General features: G+C 42.4%; 1 protein-coding gene across 1 annotated transcript in view; it reads left to right on the forward strand.

The window, feature by feature from the left end:
• Positions 1-664: 664 nt before the first annotated feature.
• The window catches only part of PIKFYVE (phosphoinositide kinase, FYVE-type zinc finger containing), a 123,596-nt gene continuing 103,453 nt past the window's right edge, over positions 665-20,807 (forward strand). The window contains exons 1-9 of the mRNA XM_075284849.1: positions 665-728; positions 8,163-8,344; positions 12,327-12,497; positions 14,448-14,563; positions 14,691-14,862; positions 16,092-16,299; positions 17,950-18,039; positions 19,267-19,405; positions 20,020-20,177. Of these exons, the coding sequence (XP_075140950.1) occupies positions 8,173-8,344; positions 12,327-12,497; positions 14,448-14,563; positions 14,691-14,862; positions 16,092-16,299; positions 17,950-18,039; positions 19,267-19,405; positions 20,020-20,177 (1,226 nt within the window). The 5' untranslated portion in view covers positions 665-728; positions 8,163-8,172. The remainder of the gene's footprint in view (positions 729-8,162; positions 8,345-12,326; positions 12,498-14,447; positions 14,564-14,690; positions 14,863-16,091; positions 16,300-17,949; positions 18,040-19,266; positions 19,406-20,019; positions 20,178-20,807) is intronic.

Consider the following 20,807-nt stretch of genomic DNA (forward strand, 5'->3'; position numbering starts at 1 on the left):
AAGTACCATGGAATTAATAGTGCTATATAAACAATAATAATAATACAGTATAGGTTACTATGCATTTCCCCTGCAGGGTATCGGCTATTCATTGAACATCTCTGCTTTATTGGCATAGTACTAATGTGTCACTCATTACTGCAACCTAAGCCAAGTGCAGTTTTTGGGCTGGGTTCACACACTGCTTTTTGCTGATAAGTTTTGTTCCTTTTACCTCACCCCCTGGTAGGTTTTCCCGCTCACCTGTATATAGAGTCTTATACTTTCTATTGTACTGTTTGGCCAACCACTAATATTCCCTAGAGACTGCTCTGCTTGTAATGTGAAGTGCCATTGTATATGGTAATGCTGAATTTCCAGAGAAGTGATTTCGTCCATGTGAGCTGTGTCAGCTGACCTCACCGCTACAAGCTAAATCCTGGAATGACTGACACATCACTTCTTATGTGCCGCGTCTCCTCAAGCAAGTCTTTTAGAGCGCTCCGATCCATTGTTCGGCCATAGATTGCATTTCCTGCTGCGGCTTCTATTACTACTGCCTGGCTGGGACAGAGCTCAGCTGATCTGCTCGCAGGGAACAGGAAGCAACGAGGAGTAGCAGAGCCGCTGCCTTCACATTCTCCACAGCCCATACAGGAGGAGCAGTGGGCAGCCTCAGCACCCGCCGCTGACTAGTAGTGCCGGGCACCTGCATGTAGCACGAAGCGCCCTCTCACTATACAGACCAGGTAACCTTGCTGGGGCCTCCCGCATACTCTACCCTTGTAAACACACAGTGACATGTTGCCGAGTAGACTTGGCTGCTCGGTACCGGCTCTAGCAGGGTCATGAGCCTTGTGTTTTGTGGAATGAGGCCAGTTATGGAAGGTTTTGCCTGGGGAAGTGAACTTTTTCCAGACATTTGACGTCTGGTGACTGTCCCTCTGTAATACTGCACGGTCTTGTTGGTAATACATTAATACTGCTATAGTGTGGCTTACAGGGGCACGAGCATCATGTGGTACTATGGGTATAGATGGAGATGGGTAACTGGCAGGGGCATGAACATCATGTGATACTATGGGTATAGATGGAGAGGGGTGACGGGTATGAATATCATGTGGTACTATGGGTATAGATGGAGAGGGGTGACGGGTAGGAGCATGAACATCACTTGATGGTATGGGTATAGATGGAGAGGTATGATTGGCAGGGGCATGAACATCATGTGGTACTATGGGTATAGATGGAGAGGGGTGACTGGCAGGGGCATGAATATCATGTGGTACTATAGGTATAGATGGAGAGGGGTGACTGGCAGGGGCATGAATATCATGTGATACTATAGGTATAGATGGAGAGGGGTGACTGGCAGGAGCATGAATATCATGTGGTACTATGGGTATAGATGGAGAGGGGTGACGGGTAGGAGCATGAACATCACTTGATGGTATGGGTATAGATGGAGAGGTATGATTGGCAGGGGCATGTACATCACTTGACAGTGTAGCCAATATTGATTCTAGCTTTTCTGCTACCATGTAGCACTGAAGTCTTCTGAATGAGATCTGTCACTGAGTCCCCAGCCGAGTCAACAGTGATTGAAATAAGCCAGAGACCTACATCCAGCCTCAGTGCTCTACTTAAAGGGGTTGTCCAGGAATTGAACAGATTCCAATGGGGAGGGAGGTCCTGGGCAGGTGTAACAAAAAAGAACAAAACAAAAGAAAACTTACTCTCCTATCCCCAGCACTCCACCATCTGCCACCAATGCCCATTCAGGCACTCCCCATTCATCAGTCCCCCGGAAGCCCTGCACCTCACGTGACCACTGAATCCAATTCCATTGATTGCTGGACTGGGACTGGTGACATTACCAATCAAGAATCAAACAAGCTTTATTGGCACGTCTGAATAGATATTTGGCATTGTCAAAGCTAGTAAAGTGGGGGTTGGGGGGGGGGAGAGTGGTGGGGTGGGTGATTTGGGGTATAACAGTCTGTGGGGTCTCATCTTCCTCTTGGTTGGTGACAGCTGATCCCTCTCTATCAAACGTTGAGGATGCTGATTGAAGTGGTCATGTGAGGTGCAGGGCTTCAGGGGGAAGGTGTGCAACTGCATGTGCTGTGGAGGCAGATATCAGAGTGACAGTGACAGTTGACTGTGTTGTGTGTTTTGAGATATATATAGTGGTCCCTATGAATCTGCCCAAAGTTTCTGGTTCAGCCAAACCCAAAGTTTTAGTGGTTTGCCATTCATGAGATATTATTACACTCTGGGATCTCTTTAGACCCCCAGGTTAAGTAAGCAAACAACATAAGCATAACTCTCATCTCCTGGGCTCCAATGCCAGTCTTGGAGACGTCTGATTGGGCATCAGTGGTCACGTCAGCGTCATGACACCAATATAACCCATGTGACGTCAGGCATAAGAACAAAACTGAATGGGGACCAGCACTGGAGTCCAGGGAAGGTGAGTAACACTGTTTGTTGTATTCGATCACCTCTTCTGAGCCCCAGCAAGTTGTGACATCGCAGTCACCAGAAATTTGTGTTTGCCACTGTAACTTGTGGGTCACAATACAACCACCATCACTTTCATTAGCTGTGATGCAGAAAGAAGGAGCCTGTTTCTGACTTCTTTCTGTGTACAGTACAAGCATCGGAAGCCGCTGTGTGGGGCCCGGCTGTCGGCCATCCACCACTCTGATATTTATGGCCTAAAGGGAACTGGAAGTAATGAATGCCCTCCGTATGGATGACACATTTTCATTTTTGGCTGATACTCGAATATCTAGTATTCAGGACTATGGAACATTCTCTAGATTAACCATAACCAAGTCCAAGCTCATGCCTTTACATCAACCCCAGACTGCTGTGGCTACGGAGGTTACTCTGCTGAGGTCTGCTACTATGATCAAATATTCTGGAGTTCAGGTATTTGCTTCAATAATAGACTGAGAGGTTGAATCTGGAACCTTTAATGCAATGGTGTAGACAGAAACTGAATGTATAGTGTGGTCTAACATCAACAATGCAAAAATCTACTTAAAGGGAACTTGTCGAGGAGATTTGGGACTGTAAATCAACCACAGATCCTTATAGGAAAAAAAACAACAAACAGAAAACCCTTTATACTTCCCTAGACATAAGCCAGATTAGTTTCATCTGTCTCTTCTCTGGTGCTTCTGGTTCCTGCACAGTTGTTCTGAATTCTAGCGCATGTGCAGTGTAGTCAATGTATACTTTCCCTAGCTTCATTGAACAGTTGGCAGGAGTAAAGACACTGGGTAAGCATACATGTGTTGTTGTTTTTTTTTTTTTTTTTGTTTTTTGTTTTTTTTTACCCAGTACTGGCATGGAAAACTTTACAACTGGACTGTTTGGGACACTAAACCTCCGGTCCACTGACACACTCCCTTTTGAAGGGAGCCTGTCACGTGTAAGGTGGTTATAAATCTAATACCTTGTAGAGGTGATTGTATAGATTACAAATATACATCTGTTTTTCAGCTTTCGTGTCCCAGTTTTTAGTGCTCAAAGATGGGCCATAAAATCCTATCTGGGCAACACCTTTTAAGCAATTCTGTATTTTACAAACCAAATATAACTTCCTGCATAGCCAGTTTAGTAAATAGATGCATCGTTTCCTTGAAAATTGTTTTTTTTTTTTTTTATACATGTCCAAATAAGGCTGCAATGGGGTGTGTTGGAGACTCATGTTTTCAGACTTGAATACAGAGCTCTTGGAGACTTATTTGCATATGTATTTTTCAAGTAAATGATGAACTACAGGGTGGCCATAATATAACCTCAGGTCTTTGGAGTTGTGTGCAGGCTGACCCACTGGACAGAATTGCCTGAAAATTTGTGTGTGTTAATCAAGGCATGGGGAAACGGAAAGAAAAAAAATTAATACCAAAATTTCCCACCAGGGGATAATGCGGCGTAAAACCCGTCTGTCGATACTTGGGGATGTCCCATTTGGACCATCGACTAGCATGACTGTTCAATGTGGCCGCCATCATGCATGGTAAGCATGGTCATCCTATGCAGAACGTGCTCGACGCTTGGGTGTAACATCTCTGGTGAGATGCTGCGCACTTCCAACGTGATTCGGTCTTTGAGGTCAGGCAGGGTTTCAACATTCCCCCGATAAACACGCTCCTTCAAGTGTCTCCACAACCAGAAATCACTGAGGTTATTTTATGGCCACCCTGTAGTTGACTATCTAGTATAGTACTCAACATAGTGTTCACTACAATGCACTGTGGCTGGTTTCCTGGTGGCAGACTCCCTTTAAAAATATCACCAATAGTCTTCTACATGGAGGCGTCAGATGGTCTATTTAGGTTATAAGGGTTGTATTTATAGTCCAATGTTCTTAGATCTCCTATATTATGGTCACTTGGGCTATATTTGTTTGAACATTATCAGCAATGGATTGGGGAGGGGGGGTAAGACTGCTCTTTACTGTACATGCCCCATACTTGAGACACAAATGCAAAATGTCCATCCACCATTCCATTCAAATTACAAGGATAGAAGTCCTACAAGCTGAACTTCTCTCAGGCAGGCCCAAAGGACCGAAACCTAAACGCTGGTGTGACCCTAGTGTTGGTTTGATTCTTAGCAGTAATTTTATTAGCAGTAGGAAAACTACTAGGAAGCCATGTGTAAAGGCTTTTACAGTCCTAGAACAGACTGCTCAGCAATAGTTCAACTTTTCATGAAAACTCGGGTCCCCTTTGATTACAATATGTCTATTGGTGTAATGTAGAGAAGTGGTTAATGCCATCATCCATGGTGGTCTAGAGTACTGAAGTCAGTTATTCAATAGGTTGCTTAATTCCCTTGTGGGCTACATAGATTATATTAAAAAAAATAAATTATCTAGAGGGGATTATCAAGTTAGTGGAAAAAGTCTCTGCAGCCACGCCAGCTTTTTAGATCACACAAGCATGTGATAGAAAACATCTATGAATTTCAGTTTGACCACCATGTTCTTGGATGCATTTATGCTAGAAAACATCCAGAGGTTGTCCAGGACCCAGCAGATTTGAATACTGATGACTAGAGATGAGCGAACACTAAAATGTTCGAGGTTCGAAATTCGTTTCGAACAGCCGCTCACTGTTCGAGTGTTCGAATGGGTTTCGAACCCCATTATAGTCTATGGGGAACATAAACTCGTTAAGGGGGAAACCCAAATTCGTGTCTGGAGGGTCACCAAGTCCACTATGACACCCCAGGAAATGATACCAACACCCTGGAATGACACTGGGACAGCAGGGGAAGCATGTCTGGGGGCATAAAAGTCACTTTATTTCATGGAAATCCCTGTCAGTTTGCGATTTTCGCAAGCTAACTTTCCCCATAGAAATGCATTGGCCAGTGCTGATTGGCCAGAGTACGGAACTCGACCAATCAGCGCTGGCTCTGCTGGAGGAGGCGGAGTCTATCGCTCCACACCAGTCTCCATTCAGGTCCGACCTTAGACTCCGCCTCCTCCGGCAGAGCCAGCGCTGATTGGCCGAAGGCTGGCCAATGCATTCCTATGCGAATGCAGAGACTTAGCAGTGCTGAGTCAGTTTTGCTCAACTACACATCTGATGCACACTCGGCACTGCTACATCAGATGTAGCAATCTGATGTAGCAGAGCCGAGGGTGCACTAGAACCCCTGTGCAAACTCCGTTCACGCTAATAGAATGCATTGGCCAGCGCTGATTGGCCAATGCATTCTATTAGCCCGATGAAGTAGAGCTGAATGTGTGTGCTAAGCACACACATTCAGCACTGCTTCATCACGCCAATACAATGCATTAGCCAGTGCTGATTGGCCAGAGTACGGAATTCGGCCAATCAGCGCTGGCTCTGCTGGAGGAGGCGGAGTCTAAGGTCGGACCTGAATGGAGACTGGTGTGGAGCGATCTTAGACTCCGCCTCCTCCAGCAGAGCCAGCGCTGATTGGCCGAATTCCGTACTCTGGCCAATCAGCGCTGGCCAATGCATTCTATTAGCCCGATGAAGTAGAGCTGAATGTGTGTGCTTAGCACACACATTCAGCTCTACTTCATCGGGCTAATAGAATGCATTGGCCAATCAGCGCTGGCCAATGCATTCTATTAGCTTGATGAAGCAGAGTGTGCACAAGGGTTCAAGCGCACCCTCGGCTCTGATGTAGCAGAGCCGAGGCTGCACAAGGGTTCAAGTGCACCCTCGGCTCTCCTACATCAGAGCCGAGGGTGCGCTTGAACCCTTGTGCAGCCTCGGCTCTGCTACATCAGAGCCGAGGGTGCGCTTGAACCCTTGTGCACACTCTGCTTCATCAAGCTAATAGAATGCATTGGCCAGCACTGATTGGCCAGAGTACGGAATTCGGCCAATCAGCGCTGGCCAATGCATCCCTATGGGAAAAAGTATCTCACAAAAATCACAATTACACACCCGATAGAGCCCCAAAAAGTTATTTTTAATAATATTCCCCCCTAAATAAAGGTTATCCCTAGCTATCCCTGCCTGTACAGCTATCCCTGTCTCATAGTCACAAAGTTCACATTCTCATATGACCTGGATTTGAAATCCACTATTCGTCTAAAATGGAGGTCACCTGATTTCGGCAGCCAATGACTTTTTCCAATTTTTTTCAATGCCCCCGGTGTCGTAGTTCCTGTCCCACCTCCCCTGCGCTGTTATTGGTGCAAAAAAGGCGCCAGGGAAGGTGGGAGGGGAATCGAATTTTGGCGCACTTTACCACGCGGTGTTCGATTCGAACATGGCAAACACCCTGATATCCGATCGAACATGTGTTCGATAGAACACTGTTCGCTCATCTCTACTGATGACGTATCCATTTACATGGCTAGAACCATCTGTGAAGGGGAGTAGAGAATACTAATAGGGAATCTACATTGTAATCCCTACCTGGGATTGTGAGTGATAAAAACATCTGTAAAGTGCTACAGAATATGTTAACACTATACAAGCATGAATAATATTTAATATTAAGTTTTAAAGTTTGTAGGTTTTTGTGGCAATTCAACTACATTGTCGTGATTTATAGCCAAGTCAGTCTATCTCTGTCGGGACTGCCCAGTTCATGGTCAGCTGTTATGTGTTGGAGTTGATCAGATCAGTTGATCACATGCTTTACTGCCTTACAGCAAACTTCCTGCCGTGCTTCCCTTCCATGGGATACAGCTTAGAGGCCTTGTATGGGCTCTGCTGTTTCCCTTTTGTTTTGTAACTGTCATGTGGGACACAAGCAGGATAAAGTATGTCCAGTGTTCATTCTTGGACAGGAATAATTCATAACGTTATGCACAAGGTTTTCTGTTTGGCATCTGAGACGTTTTGGAACAGGGAAAGTATGATTGTGGTTTTTTTTTCCTAGATGTAGTTATAAGGTAGCTGGTTCCAAAAGGGGCTCTATCATTGGGAAAATTCATTTTTAACTACTCACATCCTTGCATAGCCTTTACAAATACTATTCCACACCTACCGTTAGTATGTAGATTGCCTCAGTGGCTTCTAAATAAGTCCATTTTTATTCATATGCTAATTAGACTGGTGCACGATGCATCGTGCACCCTCTTTGCTATTGTTTCCTATGAGTGCACTCGGCACAGGCTGCTGCTGACTCGGCTTCCTGTTTGTGCACACACATAGGAGATAATAGCAGAGACGAGTGCTTCTGGGAACTTCCTGTGCTGGCTGGAAGCTCATTAGCATATCAATAAAAACTGAGTTATTCAGAAACCACTGAGGCAATTTACATAATAAAGGTAAGTGTGGAATAGACTTTCTAAAGGCTATGCAAGGATGTGATTAGTTAAAAATGACTTTTCCCAGTGATAGAGCCCCTTTAATGTGATGTCCAGAAATAGAAAAATGTGGTTGTTTTGTTCCCCCCCCCCCCCCCTCCAAAAACCGCATCACCTTTCTAGCTGTGGCAGGTTCCTGGTGACAATGTCTATCAGTTCTCTGTATTACAATGCCGATTGGTATGCCAGTTGCCATAGCCTCAATGTATATGGCTGGCTAAAGTGGTTGTCTAGGAAAAACTGTTTTCTCTGAAGGCTGGGGAAAGTGAATAATAATAATAATCCATGCTCTCATGTTAAATATATTTACAGCAACAATAGCATGTCTATTTATTGGATTCTTCTTGTTTCCTCTAAGGTCTCATGAGATGGCCACAGATGACAAGTCCTCTCCTACACTGGAATCTGCCAGCGAGCTGCCCAGGTCTCCAAGTAGTCCGTCCCATCTTACTCATTTTAAACCTTTGACCCCAGATCAAGATGATCCGCCTTTTAAGTCTGCCTACAGTTCATTTGTGAATCTTTTTCGTTTTAACAAAGGTATTTTGGGGTTAATACCTATCTCTGTATGTGAAATGTTTGGGATTTTAAAAAAAGACAGAAAAAACTGCATCCACACTGTAAAGTGTAATTTTTGTCTTATGATGAACACTGCTAAAGCTTGCAATGAGCATGAATATAAGCAAATAGTTTATGCATGCATAAACTAAGCTCATGATTCAGCATGACAGATTTTGTTTGAAGGTTTTGTCTAGGATTTTGGTTTTTATGGTCTATTCTCGGTATAGGCTATAAATATCTGATCGTTGGGGACCCCATACTGCTCATCTGCATGGGCCACTTCAAAGGATTGCGGTAATTATGCCCGGCCACTATATAGGGCACAGAGCCAACTGCTTTTTGCCCCATGTTGCGTAAAGTACAGGTGGAGGAAGTGGCCCCATTCAGCTTATTGGTACAAGAGCCACCTGTTGACCCCCCCCCCTCCCCAATTTGGTCCGGTATTTAGACCTATCATTTGGATAGGTCATAAAATTCCCCCAATCCTGGATGATTTCTTTAATAAAGAAAGTAATACGTTTTTATTTCCTTCATAGCAGAATTCTTGGGTTAAAAAAATGGCCAAAGTGAAATGAATGGTGTAACGTGCACTGAAGATTATGTACCATACAAAGGTGTCCACTTTGGTCATGAGAGAACACAGCAGACTGTCCAAGCTGCTTATATCAAGAGATAATAAGAAAGTCTACTGCATTAATTAAAAACAAACAAACAAAAAAAAAAAACTAGGAAAAAGTAATAGTGTGAAGTATGAGAAACCTCAGCTCCTGAATTATTATTTCAAGGGGTTGGCCTCATTGTGATAACCTTTTAGAAATGATTTTAACTTCTATGTACTGGCATGTGGATACTCCTTACCATGGGTCACAAACTGAATTCCCCTGCTGCCCGTGAGTCACCTGTAAACACTGGACCCAGTGACTACCATGGGTCCAAAAACTCTCAAGTTGGCGGTGAAGTTGCAATTTGCCTCCCTGGTTGCATCCTGCAGTGCTGCTGGCTTTCAGTGTCTACAGATTGTCCACTTTTGTAGCTTCACATGTCAGTACACAGTGGTTGATTTCATTGCTAACCTTTTCTCTGAAAGAATACATCATGCTATACTGTATAAAGGTATTAAAAGTTTTACTGGTTTAACCAAGTTAACATTCGATGCAGAAGGACATGAAATGGGCATGAATGAGCTTCTTAATCCAAATTGATATTGCTGATCTCTGTGCCAATTTGCAGATTTCATTATGAGATGTTGAACACTTATGCTTTATTTTTATTTTATTCATGTATCCATACAAAGAAAACTTTAAACATGTATGTTACATGTTAACATGCAGTAGAACACACCACCCAGGGCTTGCTACCAACACACCCACCAATCCCAATGGGCTCTTTGTCCTCTGGCTCCCATCAATTGTATTGATGCACAGTTCTGTTTGCATGTATATGTTCTCTCTTGGACAAAATTACATAACATCACACCCATCTGTTGTGTTCTTGTGCGCTTTATATCCTTTCCTAGTGGTTTCTTTTTGTTTTTTTCTTTGTACAATATAATTGAATCTAGCACTGGTTTCTAGGTAGGTGATATTTGTTTACTTAGCGTGTTTCCTATAACCCTGAGTTATTACGCCATTGGGTGGCGTGTGTTACGTTGCTATGAATCTATCTATATTTCTGTTATAAAACCTCCTAGAAGTTTCAATTCCCTATTTTATAAATGTGACCAATATTCTTAACCAGCTCCAAAAACCTCACCAGGAAGCGTCTTAAATAGAGATGAGCGAGTAGTTATTCGATAGAATACTATGGTATTCGAAATACTCGTACTCATTCAAATACTACTCGCTATTCGCAGTAAAGATTTGATTCAGAACCAGCGTTGATTGGTTGAATGCTATACAGTGTATAGCATTCGGCAAGTCAACGCTGTTTCTGCAGCAGGTTTGTCCTTGCTAGTCAGGAGAGCTGGCAGCTTTCGGTTATGCGGGAGCTGACTTTTCTCATAGGAATGCATTGACCAACATTGATTGGCAGAATACTTTACAGTGTACCACATTTGGCTAATCAACACTGGTTCTGCCGGAGGCTTATCTGTGAGGAGGTGGAGTCTAAGATCGGACCACAGCAGTCTCCATTATGGTCCGATCTTAGACTCCGCCTTGTCACAGACGAACCTCCGGCAGAACCAGTGTTGATTGGCTGTACACTGTATAGTATTCTGCCAATCAGCGCTGGTCAATGCATTCCTATGAGAAAAAGTCAGCTCCCACATAACTGCCAGCTCTCCCGAGTAGCAAGGACGAGCCTTTACAGTGTATAGCATTCGGCCAATCAATGCTGGTTCTGTAGGACGAGTAGGGGCTGGTTCACATTAGCGCTTGCCTCACATCCGGAAGGAGTCCGCAGGAATGGAAATATCAGCGCAACTGCAAGCTCTGTGCAGTTAAAATGCACGGACCCCATAGACTATAATGGGGTCTGTGTGCTTGCAGCGCACTGCCCACACGAATAATTCATTTGGGCAGTGCGCTGCAAGCATACGGACCCGTTATCGTCTATGGGGTCCGTGCACTTTAACTGCACAGTGCTCCTCCTAAACACGAGCATTTTTTCCCCGTAGACTATAATGGGATTTGATATTTGATTGAGTAGTCAAATATTGAGGCTCTACTCGAAACGAATCTCGAATATTTCACTACTTGCTAATCTCTAGTTTTAAACTCTGCAGTATAAAATTTATTTATTTTTAATTCTGGGGACTGTCATAAAAATAAATAAATAAAATACCCCTTTAGCTTAATACTCATTTTGTAGTGTGTACACTAACAACTCATTATGCATATGAACCATAAGGTTTCCAATCAAGGTTAAATGGAAAAAAAAACAAAAACCTATTGGTGGAGGATTTTCACAGAGTATAAAACCAGAAAGGTTACCTCTTAATTAATAATAAAGAAAAAAAAAAAAAAAACACCTGTAATTCTATTAATCCTGATCACTGGAACTCAGAACGGCCAAGTTTGAGTGTGGGGAAAAAAGTTTTAAAAAAAGTTTGTCAGGATATTAAATACATTTAGATACATTTTGTTGGTATCCTTGGATAAATTCTTTAAAACTTTTTTTTTTTTTTTTTCTGTATTTTCTGATTTATACCAGTACACTATCAGAAATGCAAAGTCTGATCTTGGAACATAAAGACAATAACAAGTAGTCGTGAAGGGGGACATGGCATTTAATACCTTCCTAATATTTTACTATCTATAGGGAGATCATTTTTCCTGTTGCCCAACAGTATTTTTTTTTGTTTGTTTTTTTTGTTTATGCACCGACTAAAGGGCACCAAAAGCTCAAAAAGACATGATTAGCAAGTAAACTTTATTAACCTGTGAAATGGAGCACACAGTTCTAAAACCTTACAAGAAAGGATGAGGTTGCAGCTAGCCTCCAATCTGAACATATACACACACTGTAATCCCACTTCACATAAGGGTGGGGAGATAACGGGCATCCGAAAGTCAAACATTAAAAAGTCTATAGACACCATGATAAGAATTTGCAATCCAAAAATGTAGACGAGTGGAGCGAGTCAGGGCTGGTAACTGTTATCGTGCCCATAGACTATGTGTTTGGTGTCACTGATGTTAGGCTTTTGATTTGTTTTCCACCCCTTGTGTGACATGGTATTAATGTGTGTATTGCACCTTATATTTTTGGAAAGGAGGAGGCTATTTGCTGCCTTTCCTTCTTTTTGGGTGTTAACATTTTTGATAATCTTGTGGTCTCTTTCATGTATTGATAAAGTATAGTTGCCCTATTAATTGTGAAGAGTTCTGCCACAGCTCTGTTTCCCCGCTGTCCTTCTTCTCTTAGGAGTTCAGCAAGTCCATTGGTGACCGCCATTATCTGAGATTCTCTTTAACTTGGATGATAGTTGTGCCATAACTTTTTATTGCTATTTTTTCAGATGAGGTCAGAACGGTATCTGCTGCCGACAGGTCAGAGCCTGGGCATGTTGACCAGGCTGTAAGAAATACCTGGTCCAGTCCACATCACTCCCCAACATCACAGTCTGTTAAGTTTCCAGTGCAATACAAGAAGCAGTTACTTGGAGAAAGAAGGTCCTCAACTAGCTCAGGTAGGTAACTATACATATTGACTCTCCAGTATGTCCTCCCAGTTCTCATATGTTTAATATTAATTAGTATTAAACCACATAGGAATGCTTTATGGATAAACTGTTATCATAGTCACATTTCTAGTAGGTATGCTAAAAACTGAAATGGTCTAAGTTTATTTAGCTAGCCAGCAGACTTAAAGGGGAAGGCCCTGACTGCTGAGTTTTCCATTTAGCACATTTTTCCATAGAGAGCTGCTTACAGATATGAGTGTGTGTAATATCTATGCAACTAGTAAGTGATTGTCTGGGGGGAAAGTACCATAGCTGATCAACCTTTATCCCAAGATAATTTTGGCCTCCATGAGTTTGGCAAATGTATCATTTGCTCGTTGATATATGCAGTCTGTAACCTCTTAATGAGATGGTGATTTTGCGGTTTAGATTTTTTTTTTTTTGCCTTCCTAAATCCTAGTAGTTCACAAGTCCATTAAGGGGTTAAATCATAGGTCAGTTTAATGTGCATAAAGGTTGCATACTAGAGCGACCATACTCCTAGTAGTCATTATGGTACAGAAATTGCTACTGGGCATATCCTCAGTCTTCAGGATAGTGATTTCAGGCAGCATTGTATGCAAAGGTTTTTGTAGTACCTATAGTCAGAATGGGCAGGGGTAATGAAGAGGTGAGTGAGCCATGAACACTCCAAACTTATAAACTGTATCTGTGACCTATTCTTTTCAAAGCTCTTAGTTGCCAAACTGCTATTGTTATTGACCTATAGCTATAATTTGCCGTCCTTATGTATTGTTAATATATTCCTGGAAACAACTTAATAGATGAGCTTGTTTAGTGTGGGAACCTATGGCTCTTTCTGCCAGAGGAAGATATTCATTAATGTATGCCTTTGTTGATAGTCCTATTACAAGTTATGGTTACTAGATTGGAGATGGAGACCCCAAAACTTATTCTGACCATATTTAGAGACTGAGAGGGATACAACGTAAGTTCTTCTAATGATGAAAAATGAGACCTTCAGGGGACACACAAACTGAGCTTTCTGCAAGGTCTGCTGTATTAATCTTTTGATCAATGGTGTAACTTGAAGCTGCTGGACCCTAATGAAATTTTTTTTTAACTGAGCCCCTACCTACTTTTTGCCATTTAGTATATTTTATGTGGCAGAGGGACCTTTGAGGCCTTCTTGGGGTCTTGGTAGCAATTGCTAGGCCCCTTGCTTTGGACCACTACATTGGGGACATTCACATGCCATGATAGTGTGTACAAGTCCTTGAGAAGGGTGCATTCACACTGAGTAAACGCTAGCTTATTCTGAACGTAAAACACGTTCAGAATAAGCGGCGTCTAAAGCAGCTCCATTCATTTCTATGGGAGCGGGGATACGAGCGCTCCCCATAGAAATGAATGGGCTGCTTCTTTCACTCCGTGCAGTCCCATTGAAGTGAATGGGGAGTGCCGGCGTGTACGCTCCGGCATGAGCAGAGCTTGCCGTATACGCCGGCACTCCCCATTCACTTCAATGGGACTGCACGGAGTGAAAGAAGCAGACCATTCATTTCTATGGGGAGCGCTTGTATCCCCGCTCCCATAGAAATGAATGGAGCTGCTTTAGACGCCGCTTATTCTGAACGTGTTTTACGTTCAGAATAAGCTAGCGTTTACTCATTGTGAATTCACCCTTAGCTGTAAATGTTGTAGAATATGTATAACTTATCATACAACTCTTCAAAACGGGTGATGGAAAGGAGTCTTGTCATTCAAGGTTCTTCTTCAGGTTGTATGGCTTGGGGTCTGAGACTGCGCTATATTTGTACCCACTGAAAATCTCTAAATTTGGTTGCTACTGTTTGTAATTACAGTGGATCGATGAAGTTGTCTGAAAACCCAGCTTTATTGCAGAAAATAAATGATTAACAAATAGTCTTATTTTTAATCATGACTTTGTCTTAGAAACCAGAAGAAAGCCAGAGCCACCTCTGGGTCACGATCCTCGCACGGCTGTGCAGCTGCGCAGTCTCAGCACAGTGGTCAGGCGCCTAAGGGAGATTATGGAAGGAAAGAGTCAGGTAACCTTCTGCTTATTCTCCACTAAAGGGGTATAATAGACTCTCTCTATGGATACTCCACAAGTAAAATACTATGCTGAATAGTCGTGGTAAATGACCAAAGTGTCTTACTTGCTTTCTTCACCAGGACAGTGACTTGAAGCAGTATTGGATGCCTGACAGCCAATGTAAAGAGTGCTATGACTGCAATGAAAAATTCACCACTTTCCGACGGAGGCATCATTGTCGACTTTGTGGCCAGATTTTCTGCAGCCGTTGTTGCAACCAAGAAATCCCTGGGAAATTCATGGGATATACAGGTTTGCATAAGTCACCGCAGAAATGTCTGGTAGACTGTATAGAGTAGGCAGGTATATCTACTGAGGGGGTTAATTTACCAGTACATGATTGTGTTAAATAATGTATGCGTTAGAAAATAAATGGGTTGTCCTTTCCTCAGAATAGGTATAAATGTCAGGAGGAAGAGATGCTGAGGTATTGAGAGAACCTGGTATCCTGCTGCGAGCCACACCTTTACTACTCAATTTAGCTAAATCCTGGTGGAAAACTGCTATAAGGGTGCATTCACACTACGTTATCGCCTGCTTATTCTGAACGTAAAACACGTTCAGAATAAGCGGCGTATAAAGCAGTTCCATTCATTTCTATGGGAGCCGGCATACGAGCGCTCCCCATAGGAATGAATGGGCTGCTTTTTTCACTACGAGCACTCCCATTGAAGTGAATGGGAAGCGCTGTGTGTACGGCTCGGCATGAGCAGAGCTAGCCGTACACGCCAGCAAATCCCATTCACTTCAATGGGAGTGCTCGTAGTGAAAAAAGCAGCCCATTCATTCCTATGGGGAGCGCTCGTATGCCGGCTCCCATAGAAATGAATGGAACTGCTTTATACGCCGCTTATTCTGAACGTGTTTTACGTTCAGAATAAGCTGGCGATTACGTAGTGTGAATGCACCCTAAAACTGCAAGACACCTGGTATTGTCTGCAGTAGCATGTATCTGTATAGGTTTCTCTCCGCTCTCCATACATTTTTATGTAACCTGGTCTGTGTGTGTGCGTGCGCGCGCTCTAACCTGTCTTCATAGACTGTTCTGACCAGTGACTTGAACAGTAAGCAGGTAGAAGAGAGAATTTTCCTCTGTTAATATGTATTATATTATACATTTATAGACATGATAGTTACTCTTTAAAGGATTTTTCAGTTCACTTTTTGTTGAAGACCTATTAGCAGGATAGATTATCAGTAGGGTTATTGGGAGTCTAATATCAGGGGGCCACGTCGCTGTTTACGTTGCATGCATTCATAGTAGTCATGTAATTCCAGCCTCATTTCAGAAATGGAGCAGGACGGGCTGTAATTCTATTGTGCGACTGTCATGAAAGACTCTGCTGTGTGAACAGTTAAGGGGTCACAGCGCTTGCTTATCAGCAGGACTCCCTTGTTGTTCTATCCAGAAAAGGTCATACAAAACCTCAAAAAAATAGTGTGAACCTTTTAAGTAAAATACTGCTTTTCTTTGTGTCCAGGTGATTTACGGGCTTGTACCTATTGCTGCAAGATTGCTATAAACTATGCACATTCCACTGAAGGCCCTACATTTGGAGAAGACTTGAATACTCTCTCAGACTCTTCTTGCTCAGTGTCTCTTTTGGACCCTGGGGAACCTCGTACTCCAGTGGGTGGAAGGAAGTCTAGTCGCAACATTTTTTTAGAGGAAGATCTTGCTTGGCAAAGGTATTGTCATTTGCAACCCTGGTCTGGGTGTGATTATAAGAGGGTAGATATGAAATAATGTGTCACTTGTTCTACTTGTTGTTCTTGAGTCACTAGCATATCATCTTATCAGTTTTGCTTCCTATGGTGGAATTCTTGCCTAGGCATTACTTTTACTGTCTAAGCTGTAACTACACACAGTACTTTGTTGCTACTAATTTCACTGCGAATAAAATGGATGTTCTGGGGTTATGTAACAAACCAGAACCAATAGTTCATTCACTCTGGATATCAGTTTTTAAGTTTCTAAGGTGTTCTGCACACTGCACGGACTCGCTGCTCTGCCTGCCCCCATGGGCCCACAATACTTTGGATGCCGCTTTCTCATTTAGCGGCTGACTCCTGAATTCAGAAAGCTGGGAAAAAAAGTAACTGAAAGGGAGCAGAGCTCCCAGTATGAAAGGGGTATTGTCATCTTGGAATTTATAGCAGCTGGCTAGTTCAACGTAAAACAGGACCCTGTACTTCATATAGATGTGGGGCCCTCCCCTGGGTTCTGCATCTATTAGGCATTTAGAATACACTGTATAGATCAAAGGTAGGTAACCATCGGCACTCCAGTTGTAAAACTGCTGTTGTAAAACTACAACTCCCAGCATGCATACTAACTGCTGTTCTTGGAACTCCCATGGAATTGAATGGAGTATGTTGGGAGTTGGAGTTCCACAGCAGCTAGAGTGCCAAAAGTTGGTGACCCCTGCTATAGATTATACTAGCTATACCTGTGACTTCGTCCACGGCCCCCTCACCCCTTGTGTGCCACCCCAGCCCCCCCGCCTTTGCCTTGTGGGCGAAGCGGGCCCGTTCAACACCAGTGTGCCCATGGACCCCGACCTTGTGCCCCGTCGGCCCACTTCCCCTCCTGTTGCCCCTGGGCCCCCCTCCTTCCCACTATATATTTCAGAGTTCTGGCAATCTATCAATATTAACCACGTGACTGTTGTAATTTTATTTTTTTTTTTAATTTTTTTTTACCCCCTCCTTCTCCCTCATTTTCCTGTTAACAGGGAATGGGATAAAGTAGCGGGGGAAAAAAAAAGCTTTAGAAAAATAGAATAAGAAAATTAAATGAATAAGTTCTAAATCCCTCCTTTCCCTAGAATACATATAAAAGTAGAAAATGACTCTGAAATACATACACATTAGGTATCTTGTGTCTGAGAGTGCCCGGTCTACTGAATATAGGGGATCTGCAGTGCTCCTGTTCTGTTGGGAAGGGGTTAATAGGAGCACTGCAGATACCCTATATTCAGCCAGGCTGAATTCCAAGTGGAGGAAAAAAAAAAAAAAAAAACAGTTCTCAAGCTCAGGGAAGGGGCAGACAGACAACCAAAACACCCCCTCCCCTTTCCCAGCACCCAACATCTACTGCACCCAAAAAACTCCTGACCAGTTTAATTTTTTAAATTTTCCAGTAGCTGCTGCATTTCCCCCCTCTTCGGCTTATACTCGAGTCAATAAGTTTTCCCAGTTTTTTTGAGGTAAAATTAGGGGTCTCCGCTTATATTCGGGTCTCCTTATACTCGAGTATATACGGTAATAGGATTTAAAGCTCTTATAAAAATCTTATGTTTTTAAAGACTGTTTGTTTCATTTATTCCTGTATTTCAGCCTTGTTCATCAGGAATCCTCAAAGCCGTCACTGTCAACACGTCTAGCCTCTGTGCAAGAAGACGCGGGGAAGTCTCCTGCTAGAAACAGGTAAACCCATGTCTGAAAAGAATTCTACTAGATAGTGCACTAAAGTCTATCAGTAATAGCGCGATTGATTCATTTTCAATTGCATGCCTTCTCCCCCCCCCCCCCCCCCCCCCTTTTTGCTGAAAAACTGTTTGCTTACTGCTTTAGGGTGCCTACATATTGCAGATTTCCATGCAATTCATGTGCTTGCTAGCTAAACCATGCCATTCAGATGAATGGAGTTGATTTTCAGGTGCAGAAATCTGCAGCATGTAAATGCTCCCCATCTTTGAATTTGGTATTGGATTTTTAAATCTCCATATCCAGTTAGTCACCTCTGGCTAGCTGTGGGCCACTCTCAGCAGATGTGTACTACCAAACCTTTAACCTTCTATTTGCCCACTTAGAAATTCATGTTATTTAAAGTGAACCATGTACTTCAGACTTGGACCTTTTGTCTCCTAAGACTAAAGGCATGAATGATTGTCACTATGTGTACAATGGGGTTTATGCTGCTTGTGATAAAGTAGCCTTCGCTTCAAAATTAGAGGTCAAGCATAAACTATAGATTCACTGTGATAAAAACAGTAACAGAACTTCATCCAAGACTCTCATAAAATCTTATGTTAATAATGTCCCAGTATATTAACCTTATAAACCATAGTTTTAATGTTGAGCTTGTATCTGTTCTATACTAATCAATATATTGGCTTCAGATGTGACCTATGGCTTGGTTTTTTTTTTTTTTTTTTTTTTTGGGGGGGGGGGGGGGTTTGCAGCATCTATTTTTTTTGGAGCAACTATTAATTGTTGAACTGTTTTTCTGTTGCCATGTGTCCCGTCCCCCCCCCCCCCCCCCACTGCTTGGGACTGGAATGCCAGTGTCTTTTATGCCACCCAGGCAACAGATGAATTATAGTTTTTAAGGCTGATGGCTCTTAATAATTGGTTCATACCATGTGCCAGAACTGAAATCTAAGCCACATAAGAGCTAATGTAGACTTCAGCTGTAGTGTACAACAGGCCTTTGGTGTAAATGAAAATAAACTGGCCCCGCTCCACCCACTCCCCGTTCTGTTCTGTCCAGTTTTCTATGAAATGATGTTGGAAATAAAAAAAAAAAAAAACAAAACAAAAAAAAAAAACCTAACTTTTTCATGCAAAATGAAGTGCACCCAAATTTCCTGTATAATTTCTAAGATCATGTACTTTAATTTTTTTTTTTTTTTTTTTTCTCTTTATGTCCAGGTCTGCCAGTATTACTAACCTGTCTCTAGACCGTTCTGGCTCTCCTATGGTCCCATCCTATGAATCCTCTGTCAGCCCTCAAGCCTCTCGCACTTATCTGAAGAACGACACTAATGAAGAGGAGAGGAAGATACTTTTGGTATAAAATTCAGCTTAACATTATTCATGCATTTACTTTTTTTTTTTTTTTTTTTCTTCTGTCTTGTATTTCTTCCTGTGCATTGTGCACCTATTGCTGGAAACTTATTATCCCATTTATGCCAGACATAGAAGGGTGATATTTTGGCGCACATTTGGCACTTGTCCCTTTCTTGCATTAGATGTCTGACACGTTCCTTGTTCTGCCCCCTGATCACCACTTTCTGAGGCAGGGAACAGGATGGGCCAGGAACACTTCACCCTGACATGCTTGTATTTCAAGCCAGTATTCTGGTATGAGTTATATTGGAGATCTATACTTGTGAGCATTTTTTGAGAAACTGAAGCCTTGTGTCTCTCGGGCCCTTTATGAAGACTTGTTTATAAAACACCAGCCTTGATAAATCAGACCTTTTGCATTTGCTTGTGCTTATATGACAATATAATAGATTTTTGTGTGTAAAATATATATCCTAAAAATAGGCAGCACTCTCCAATAATGCAACTTTTCTGCTTCCAAACTGAATCCTTTCCTTTTTTTAATATTCTAGTCTGTGGGATCTGGTGGTTGAAGTAACAATTGTTTACAAAGCTGCCTTTATTTTATTCATTAAGGATTCTGTGCAGCTGAAAGAGTTGTGGAAGAAGATCTGTCACCACAATAGTGGCATGGAATTTCAGGATCATCGCTACTGGCTGCGCACATACCCTAACTGCATTGTGGGGAAGGAACTGGTTAACTGGCTAATACGAAATGGACATGTCACCACTCGGTAACGTTCTGTGTGCTGTGCTATGGTTTTATAATTAAAATCACATTAAAGAGAACCTCTTACCACTTTCAGCAATTCAAGTTATTAGCATCTGTAAATAGGCACCGCTCCACCGATTCCAGGTCATTTTAAATTTTCTCTCTAGTCCTCGCGGTTCCTGAGCAACAAGTTCAGTTATTTTTGCTGCTTGGTGTGTTACTTAAGCTCTGTAACATCATAAAGGCAGTATCAGGCAGGGGGTGTGTGATTCAGAGCTCAGAATCTCATCCCTTGTCTGTTCCTGCCGGACACCGCTCTCCTAACAATGGAGAACCTAAATAGCATATCAGGCACCAAAACTAACAGCATTGATTTCTCAGGGATGGTTGGGGCTAGAGAAAATATTTCAACTGTGTTGGAATTAGTGGAATCGTACATATTAATAGATGATAAAACTGGAGGTAGTGAAATGTCCTCTTTAAACTTCATTCTGCTCTATTCACATAAATGTATGGGAGATATTGATTTTACAAATGAGACAGAATAGAAAGCCAAAAAACTTATTTTATAACGTATTGAAAAATAAATAGCTAATCGATAACTGTTTCTCTCAGAGATTTAGTTCCATTTTCACACTGAACACAGGCAAAG

The sequence above is a fragment of the Leptodactylus fuscus genome, chromosome 8, assembly GCF_031893055.1.
Source record: "Leptodactylus fuscus isolate aLepFus1 chromosome 8, aLepFus1.hap2, whole genome shotgun sequence".
Lineage (NCBI taxonomy): Eukaryota > Metazoa > Chordata > Amphibia > Anura > Leptodactylidae > Leptodactylus > Leptodactylus fuscus.